This window comes from Sphaeramia orbicularis, chromosome 11, assembly GCF_902148855.1.
Source record: "Sphaeramia orbicularis chromosome 11, fSphaOr1.1, whole genome shotgun sequence".
Lineage (NCBI taxonomy): Eukaryota > Metazoa > Chordata > Actinopteri > Kurtiformes > Apogonidae > Sphaeramia > Sphaeramia orbicularis.
In genome coordinates, this window is record NC_043967.1 from 25,599,184 (window position 1) to 25,609,317 (window position 10,134).

General features: G+C 39.0%; 1 protein-coding gene across 1 annotated transcript; it reads left to right on the forward strand.

The window, feature by feature from the left end:
- Window positions 1–560: 560 nt before the first annotated feature.
- On the forward strand, window positions 561–8,745 carry LOC115428473 (sodium-dependent neutral amino acid transporter B(0)AT1-like). The gene is made up of 12 exons (XM_030147532.1): window positions 561–759; window positions 2,815–2,955; window positions 3,083–3,220; window positions 3,295–3,476; window positions 3,558–3,668; window positions 3,768–3,880; window positions 5,719–5,847; window positions 6,055–6,211; window positions 7,515–7,719; window positions 7,817–7,976; window positions 8,326–8,488; window positions 8,602–8,745. The coding sequence occupies exons 1-12, from the start codon at window positions 561–563 to the stop codon at window positions 8,743–8,745; spliced, it is 1,842 nt and encodes a 613-aa protein (XP_030003392.1).
- The last annotated feature ends 1,389 nt before the right edge of the window (window positions 8,746–10,134 follow it).

Genomic DNA, 10,134 nt, shown 5'->3' on the forward strand with positions numbered 1-10,134 from the left:
CTATAGTTTATTGGATATAAATACATTCACATGTCCACAAATCTGGTAAGAAGCACCTGTACAGATTTTAGAGGAAGTGAAGGTGATTGTGTACACCGTTTAATCTACAGTTTCCTCCACTGACCATGACTTCTTGTAGCAATAACTCAGTGCTGGACTCTGTTCATGTTATTACCAGTGGCTGCACCTTTGAAAATGTTATCTATTCCAGTTATACTTCTATTATCCAGATCACAACTACATGACGACTATGTGTGTGAGGGAGTTCAAACAGGGTTGAGAGAGGGACTACACTTAAAACACTTACTCTAAACCCAGGAACACCTTGAAGTGAAGTGAGCTACTAACCTGCCACCACCATAGAGCAAATTTATAAGTTTAATGTTTTATTAAATTAAATGACTACATGACTCTATAAAGATAAAAGTGCCAAGTGTGCAATGCGTAATCTGACGACTGAGAGATAAAGATCATAAACACATGAACCAAGTGTTCTTATGTAGAATACCCAAAGCATTTTGTGTTTGATAGTGTTGCATCTCTCTGTCAGTGTAGCCACCATGAGGCTGTTACTTCCCAACCCAGGACTGGATGACCGGATCCATAGCTATGAGGACCTGGAGAGGATGGACAAAGAGGAGGCTGAGGACAGGCCTAAATGGGACAATAAGGCTCAGTACATCTTAACCTGTGTGGGTTTTTGCATTGGGATTGGCAATGTGTGGAGATTTCCTTATTTGTGTCAGAGTCATGGAGGAGGTAAGTGAAGTTTGAAGATCTTAAATGCAAAGCTCTAAATGGACTCTACAGGACTACTCTATTTCAGACAAATTGAAAGAAACTGAAACCCTAATCAAAAGTTAATAGAATAATCACTTAGGCTTAGGAATTCAATCAATAACATTTTATTTTTATAGTACCACATCATAACACATGTATTCTCATGACACTTTAAATTCAGAGCTGGTCTAAAGTAGACAGCAATTAGGATTCGGGTCAGATACAAAGCCATAAGTGACAAAAAGTGTGACACTGACAGTAACCTTTAGTAAACTGTCCAGTCTGTCACATGCTTTGGTGTGATAGTGGGATGTTTGATACAGTATGATTCAAAAGCTATTCATCATATATTTAATATTTAAACCAACTTTCCAGGGCTGTAAGTGCTTTTATTGTCTGAATATAAAAACCTGTCGGTGTAGGGATACAAACTGGTACCAATATCACACCAACCACCTCCATTTACATTTTTAATGAAAATCAAACATTTACATGCAGCTGTACATACCCTGATTCAAAAGTCAGATTTTTTCCTCTGCTGACCAACTGAGATGAGGTACTTTTCCTTCAAACACCATCTTAAAAAGGTTAGCTTTTTGATATTTGCTCATTTTCGAAATCTTGCTCATGTCCGCTCTCATAATGTTTTACTAAGAAGTACTATGTCTCCTTCTGACCTTCTTCAGAGCATCCTAATGAGTCACAACTTGTGGGAAACATGAGAGGCATATTCTGAATATACAAATGTCCAAAGCATCCTAATGAAAGCAGAGTAACTTCAGCATATCAGAAGATGTTCCACTCAGAATGTTGTCTACTTTAGAATAATAGTGTAATATTAGTGTGCATGTACACATTTTCATTGTGGAAGTAGAGGAATCTTCAGCGACAAATTGCATCTAGGTTCTACTGCAGAGGCATTGAACTCATTTTATTTCAGGTGTCACATACAGCCCAATTTGAGCTCAAGTGGATTGAACCAGTAAAATAATAGCATAACAGCCTATAAATTTGTGGTTCCCAACCTTTTTTGGCTCATGACCCCATTTTAACATCACAAATTTCTAGGGACCCCAGACTTTCAAAACAGACACTTTATTTTTTTGGCTAAAATTAATTTATTTTTGATCATGTAATAGTTTGCTACACTATGTTGCAAATAAACATTAATTTTAGATGACATTTAGTCTATATGTTTATTATTATGGACGGAGGCAGAAAAGCCAGGTGTAGATTACTGCACAAAGTGAGAATTTGATTTCCTTGGTCAAGATATGTACAGTCAGTCCAGCTTGGATTTACAAGGCTGACAATTAATACTGAACAAACAAGAACTCAAACTATGAATTATGAAAGAGCTGCAGCATCTGAAACTGACCACAATGAACATCTGAAAGATAAACAGTACCACAGTGCTTCAGTTTCAGCTTCAGTTTGTCTTTTATGTATTGTGATTGTCTCTCTCAACTCACCATATATTTTTATAAGTATGTTGTTGTTTTTTTTTGTTTTGTTTTTTAATATCAATTACTAGAAATTTCAGGCGACCCCATGTGGGGTCCCGACCCCAAGGTTAAAAAACACTGCTATAAATAATAAGAACTCCAAATTTGTCCCTTTGTTTTATAGCAAAAAGTTCAATTAAATTAAGAAAATGTGCAATGTATTTGTATTTACAACCTATCATTTCACAAAAAATATGAATAACCTGAACAGCCTGAAATTAAGTGCAACTTGGTTTTTCTTCTTTGGAATAGACAGACAAGATGCTATGTTAGCTCTGTTTTTAACAAAAATGGCACATACAAAGTTGTTTTTTTATCCAACCCCTACTATTGCTTCCTCTGTGGAAAAGTGGTATGAATGGGAGCAGTTAGGTTCTACAAACCTGCACATTTCAACATCTCTCATACTCTAAAATATTTATGGCGTATCTACTAAGTCTACTTAAATGTATTCTTCCTAAGTGATAGGATCTGACTTTCCAAGTTTCAGTGAGCAATAGTGTTGTTACTGATTGCATCCCTTTTCCAGGTGCCTTTTTGATTCCCTACCTTATCCTACTAGTTCTGGAGGGAATGCCTCTCCTATTAATGGAGTTTGCCATTGGCCAGCGCCTCAGGAAAGGTAGCGTGGGAGTGTGGAGGGCCATCAACCCCTATCTGACTGGTATCGGTGAGTAATATAGGCTTTAGTCTTAAAAAGCCCTGAGCAACATTAAAATACAACCCATGTTTGCAGCTGTTAATAAGTATCAGGCTACCTGCTAATGTTTTATCATTACTGATTCTGTTCTTCTCAGGTATTGCCTCTATGCTGGTGTCCTTACTGATTGGACTGTACTATAATACACTAATAGCCTGGATCATGTGGTATCTCTTCAATTCCTTTCAAGACCCCCTGCCTTGGACCCAGTGTCCTCTCAATGAAAACAGGACTGGTAAATACATAATAATATTCCAAACTGTAAACATGATTGACACATGTACAGCAGGTTCTTTGTGTCCTCTACAGGTTATGTACCAGAGTGTCAACAGAGCTCCACTGTGGATTACTATTTTTACAGAGTGACTCTGAATACTTCAGCCTCTATAACTGACTCTGGAGGTCTCCACTGGCCTGTAGTAGTTTGTCTTTTGGCTGCTTGGACTGTCATTGGTATCTGCTACATAAGAGGGATCAGCACTTCAGGAAAAGTTAGTTGAACATCCAGTAAATGTGACCTCATGATGCTAGATATCAATATTACTTCATATTTTTGTCTGTCATGACTTCAGGCGGTGTACGTCACAGCCCTCCTGCCTTATGTTGTGCTGGCCATCTTCCTGATCCGAGGACTAACCCTTAAAGGCGCCATGACTGGAGTTAAATTCCTCTTCACTCCAAATGTAGGTTTCCAATCTCCTTATATAATTTCTCAATAAATGCTTTCTCATTTATATGGTAGAAATTAAAGCTCTAATCTAATTAATGCCTTGCTCTTTTAGGTTGATGAGTTAATGAACCCAACCACTTGGCTGGATGCAGGAGCCCAGGTCTTCTACGCTTTTAGTCTGGCATGGGGAGGCCTCATCTCCTTCTCAAGCTATAACCCTGTCCAGTAAGAACCCATTTATTGTGTATTTATCTATTCGTTGATTGATTGATTTAAAAGCCCTATGTGTTTAATACCACACAGTATTTCAAGTCTTAGTGCACCACTTCTGTAGAAGATTGAAGACTGTAATGTACCAGGTGAAGTGTACTTAAACTTAACTGTGATGAAATATATTATTATAAAAAAACTTCTAAAATGTAAAATTCAGCAATTTACAGTTTGAATCTCAGCTCAAATTGCCACTGTGTTTTACAATCTTATTAACCTTTACATTCTTGATGATGGCAGTAACATTATCCAAAATCTCTTTTCTCAACGGATCAGACTGAAGCCTTTTATTACCCTATTCTGAAACACAGGACACGTATAGGGTCAAGGATAAAACTGGTGCAAATATTAAATTCAAATAATTTAATATATCAAAACACTACAGTGACACAACAATGCAAGCTGCAGAATTGCTCTTTTTGTCAAGGAACTCTGGTAGGTTTAAGAGACTTCAGGACTTAACTTTTCCATGGGAAAGAACTGTAAGAAAAAGCTGTGAAATTATTCTAAACATACAGATGTTCCTGAACTACTCCTGTCTCATATCGATACTTGGACACTTCACTCTAAACCCCTTTTAGGGGAAAAGTTACACATTAAGCCAACTCAAGGAAAGACTTTCTATTTCGTCATAATTTCTAAACTAAAGGTTAACTCGTTTTATTATCCACATTTTACCCATCCCAACAGACACACAGTACCTAGCATTAGCAGTAGCACATGTTAGGAGTGAGTCGCCGTTGGAGGCACCCAGGGACCAACTCCAGATCTTCATCAGCACCATGTTCAGGTGTACTGACAGGAGAATTAACCCTTTATCGGGCAAGTGACTATTTTTGGTCATTTCCGCACACATTACAAGACAGTGACAGTAACAGTTTCAGTGATGACAGTGAGGCAACAATCCCAGGTCCAATGTGGTCTACAGGGTCTGTAAGGTCCACCTCTGCATGAACAGTGAGTGTACCTGCTTTGTTTGGTACCATGAAGTAATGGTACTAATGTAAGGAATGATGTTCAAAGGGATAATGTGGACAGGTGTCTGGACCAGCACATATGTTGGTCTAATGTTCTAAAAGTGATGTTCTAATGTTCTAAAATACATGTTCTTTTCAACTTAGATGTTATATATATATATATATATATATATATATATATATATATACACACACACACACACACACACTTCTTGGATTGTTAACTTTTTGCCACTTTTGGGTCAGGAACCAAACATGGTAACTTCATTAACCTTGACTTTGGCAAGACAGAGAACTCTATTATATAAATTCCTATATAAATTTCCTTGTCATCGTTATTATAGTTAGTATTATTTGTTATCGAAAATAATAAAATGTAATCAAACGTCTTAAATTGATTTTAAAAACCCTTGCCATGTGAAATATTCTTATCATATTGTGAACTGAATTAGTAGGTACCTGAGGCTCGCATGACCACTGTTCTGTGCATCCGACAGAGATCATAAAATACCATTTTTCTAATCATAGATAGATTTGTCATTTTATTGATTCATTTTGTCCTTTCAGTGGGTGTTATTTGGTGTTGTCATTGTCATATGTTTACTTGTTTGTATTCCACCTCATTAGGTTTGGGTTTTGTAGGATACGAGGAGCTACAAATTAGGAAATTAGAAGAGTGGTAGTTCTTTTAAAAGATCTTTGCATAATTTAACAAATATATAATATATGATGCACTCAAGACTGAGGCCACAGCGGGTATATGGAAGACATTCTTAAAATCCATATCATGATTTTGTGGTCATTTCCTTTCCTCAGCAACAACTGTAAGCAGGACGCCATCATCCTGTCTGCTGTAACTGGCTTTACTTCAATCTACGCTGCCACAGTCACCTACACCATCATTGGATTCAGAGCCACAGAAAAATATGAACAATGTATCAGTGAGTGAGTAGCCAAAGCATACTAATTTTAAGTGCTTTAATTGGATAGAAAGTAAATCTCACTTTTTACACATAGGCTTGGTGCCTTTTATTGTTCTTATATAGACTAACTGGTCATGTAATAACGACCTAGTTTACAATATCTGCATACATTTTGTCTGTGATGAATATGCAAATAGTGTACCTGCTAATCTATTTATTTTCTCCCTAGGAACATCAGGACATTATTAAATGCATTTGGCGTCCCTGAAAACAGCATAACTACAAGCAACTATGACGAAGCCTTTCTTCATCTCAACAGCAGCCATCCAGATACTATTCTTGGACTAGACATCAAAATCTGTGACATGCACAAACTCCTTAGTGAGGTACCTCTACTCCTTTGTTTATACAGCCGTAGTTTCTACCTATTACCACTTAAAGGGGCTATATGTAGTGTTTCCACTTTCGAATATTAAAAAAAAATTACATAAGATGGTGGGCCTCTGGGCTTCTGGGGCACTTGGCTGTGGCATCGGGGTGTGCACTAGCCCACGGCGGGTGGCTGTCTGGGGCGGCCTGGTCTCCCAGTGTGCTGGGTGGGATCCCTGCCTGGGTGGCTCCTGGGCTCGTGGGGCTTGGGGACTGGTGCCTTGCTTGCCCATGGGTGGCTGGCCCCCAGCAGCTTACGTCCCTGGCCCCCTGGAGCCTGGGCTTGGCTGCTGAGGGGCCTCCGGCTGGGGCCTTTCACGGCCATCTTTGGGGCAGGCACACTGTTGCCTCTCGGGGGGGGGGCAGGTTAGATCCCCCACTCTGTGGTGTCTGATGGTTGGCCGGGCGTTGGGGCCCTCTTTGTTGGCCCCTGGTCCTTGAAGGAGGTGAGGTTGCGGTTGCATGGCTGTGTTCATCACTGAGGTCACCTCAGTCTCTTTGCTTTACTCTGATGCAGTCACTCTGTCGAAAGAGATTAATGTGAATAACTGATGTTGTGAGGATTTGTTGCTGGTATTATTTGGGCAGTCATTGTTTAGGATATTCTGTTCATGCTTTCTTTTCTTATATTCCCCATTTAAGAGATCTCATTTATTATATTCTATTAAATTTTTGTTCTGTTTTGTTTATTTATCTGTTTGTTTTTTTCTGTCTTTCTGCCATTCTTGTTCATGTTATTGTTGCCATTATAATCATCAACATGTTTATTGTTTGTATTGTTGATATTTTCTCCCCCCTTCACCATCCATGTCAGGTCCGGCATCGAAATGTGGTTCAACAAGACTAATAATAAAGACAGAGGAATATCAGAGGGAGCCTCATATACTTTATGAAGTTTCCCTTGGCAAAGCAAATTTATTCAGCACCAAAAAGCAGCCAGACTACCATTCTGCTGTTATGAAGCTGGACAAGACAAGTTAGAAAAGAGATTTAAAAAAAAAAAAAAAAAAAGCAGTTGTGGGTTCTACTTTGGAGAAAAAAAAAAAAACTTGATTACACTGTAATACAGATGTGTGTAAACAATGAGCTTTATACTTTATTCAGTGTGTGATACAGTCTGTAGATACATAGCTCTGATTTGTTGTTGGTTTTTGTCCTAAGTGTGTTGTGGTATGTGACTTCCCCCTGCTGGTGAGAGTTTGAAATATCTGTACGAGATGCAGTTTAAGTCCTATAAGAGTGCTTTGTGGGTTTTTGCAGGGAGTGGAGGGCACAGGACTGGCCTTCATTGTGTTCACTGAAGCCATCACTAAGATGCCTGGCTCACCAGCCTGGGCTGTCCTCTTTTTCGTCATGCTTCTCTGTTTGGGTCTGTCAACCCTTTTTGGCAACATTGAGGGCGTGGTGGTTCCATTAAAAGACCTGGGGGTCTTCCCTAAAAAATGGCCTCAAGAAGCACTGACTGGTAATTCAAAGTCAGACCTACATCAATTATTTTGTAAACTTCATAAAACTGATCACATGTGGTTTCTGTTTTAATACAAGTTCCATATGTCTTTCAGGGGTCACATGTGTTGTCGCCTTCATCTTCACCCTCCTGTTTGCGCAGCATTCTGGGCTTTATTGGCTGACCCTTTTTGACAACTTTGCTGGATCTGTTCCACTTCTGTCGATTGGATTTTTTGAGATGATAGCCGTTGTTTACATTTATGGTGTAGACAGGTTAGTGATTATATTTGCCATCATTTGTTTAACATGGTCAATTACAACCATTAAATATATTGTGTGCAAATGGGATCTCTTCACAATTTATTTACTTTTAAATTAATTGTTTTGGAGATAATTGATATGTTTAATATTCAGTAATATTTTTTTTCTTCATTATGTTATTTCCAAGGCTGGCATTGCACTTTTTTTAGCAAAGTTTTCTCTTTATCCTCTTGTTATTTTGATCACACCTTAACATTTAATTGTTGAGTATTCACTTCATTTTTCACATATTTTATTAACTGTAATCAGATTAATGATGCTGATTGATGAAGGATTGTATGAAAATCTTGTTGTGTTGCAGGTTTAATGAGGACATCAAGTTCATGATTGGCCATAAACCCAACATTTTCTGGCAAGCTTCCTGGAGGATCATCAGTCCGCTGATAATATTGATCATCTTAGTTTTCTACCTGGTGACTCAAACGCAACAACAGCTAACGTATTTAGTCTGGGATCCAGACTCTGTAAGCACACTGTTTTGTTACACTTATTTTGGTAAATGATATAGACAGAAAACAACATGTTGGTGATTTACAAGTACGCTATAACTTATTAGATTTTTTTTTATGGTTAACAGGAGGAGTTCCCAACTTTGGCATCGATTCCCTATCCTCCATGGATCAACGCAGTCATCTTTCTTTTGGCAGGAATCCCCAGTCTGGCAATGCCTCTGTATGCTTTATGTAGACTCATCTTTGTTAGTTGCAAGAAAAAAAGATAAACCCATACTAGTAACCAACTTTCATTTAGATGGATATGAGGATAAAACGTTTAAGGCCAAAATATGTAACATTTTCTCCCAGAAAACCAATGCATACACAGTATAACAACACAATACAATTCCCCCTGAATCATTACTTGTGACCCTCAATGTGTGGTGGTGAATTTACCTGCAGACTATCCCCTCTGCCTGTACTATAGGTAGTAACATCATACAGCACATACAGGCAGAATGACAAAAAAACTAATTGAGCCATTTGTTCTGCTTTTCTCACTATACTGTTCTTAGTGTGATGCTGTTCTGTCTGAGAGACAAAACTTTGAGCAAAGAGTTAGAGACCTAAAGCCTATGTCAACAGCCATCTTTAGACCACTCTAATTCTTCAGGACACAACCACAATTTTTTAAATTATAACCAGAGATACCACTAACACTACTTTATTGAGGACTTGCAGCTGACATCACTGGTCATGTGATTGTTGTTTACACCGGCATATTGGTAGGCACGCTATCTGGATCCAGAAAGTCAGAACTCTTGCTTTATATCGTGTTTTTCTTTGGACTCGTGTTTGTGTGTTTTGTTATTTGTGAGTATGTCTGCTTGTGATAAAGGCACCATAGATGAGTTTCAATGTTTACTAACAACAGTGATGCGCACACAACTCGGAGGTAAAAACAGGAGTACCAGCTACCAGCCAGCTCACATCAGCCGTACACCTCCAGGTTCTCCCCCAGAACTTGTGAACGAGCCGATATGTTAGCTCTAATACAGTCCATTAAGTATCTCTGACCAAAAGCTGATCCCATCTTCTCTTTCACGGCTGCATAATTTGACTTGACCGCATCGGGAAGGCCGTCCCATTGTAGAAAAGCAGACTTGCACAGACAGGTGGGGAGTATTGTCACCAGCTCCTGCTGAACTCACCGGTGTCGCCCACCGTAGCTCCGACTGCCACTTCCATCTGCTTCACCCAGCTGAGGAAACTCAAAGGGAGCAGGTAGATCCACAATCACTTTCTCTCTATAGGGTGATAGGCCAGGGGAAGCCCTCCTGGTAGGTTTAAAGGGGTCTTCATTACCGTACCACATGATGACAATTCTTTTTTTCAATGCCGCTAATTACAACAGACACACAGGCTAACTATACTGAGAAGCTACGCTAACCGCAGTAATAACTATAAACAGCGGTCGGCAGAATAGAACCACCACTGCCACCAATGGAACTAAGTGGTCTTTCTGCCTAACTTATAATTGGTGAAAGCTAAGTAATAAACGGCACACAGGAGTTTAGCAGGTCCATCGTTTAACATGTTGTACGATCCAAGGAGAGCTTGCCTACCAATATGGCGTCGTAAACAGCAAACCACGTGATCATGTGACGTTTGTGCAA

Coding starts and splice junctions, on each gene's coding strand:
- LOC115428473 (XM_030147532.1), top strand. CDS start 561: ATGAGGCTGTTACTTCCCAACCCAGGACTGGATGACCGGATCCATAGC. Junction 3,477..3,557: donor GGATCAGCACTTCAGGAAAA/GTTAGTTGAACA, acceptor TCATGACTTCAG/GCGGTGTACGTCACAGCCCT. Junction 8,489..8,601: donor TAGTCTGGGATCCAGACTCT/GTAAGCACACTG, acceptor TATGGTTAACAG/GAGGAGTTCCCAACTTTGGC.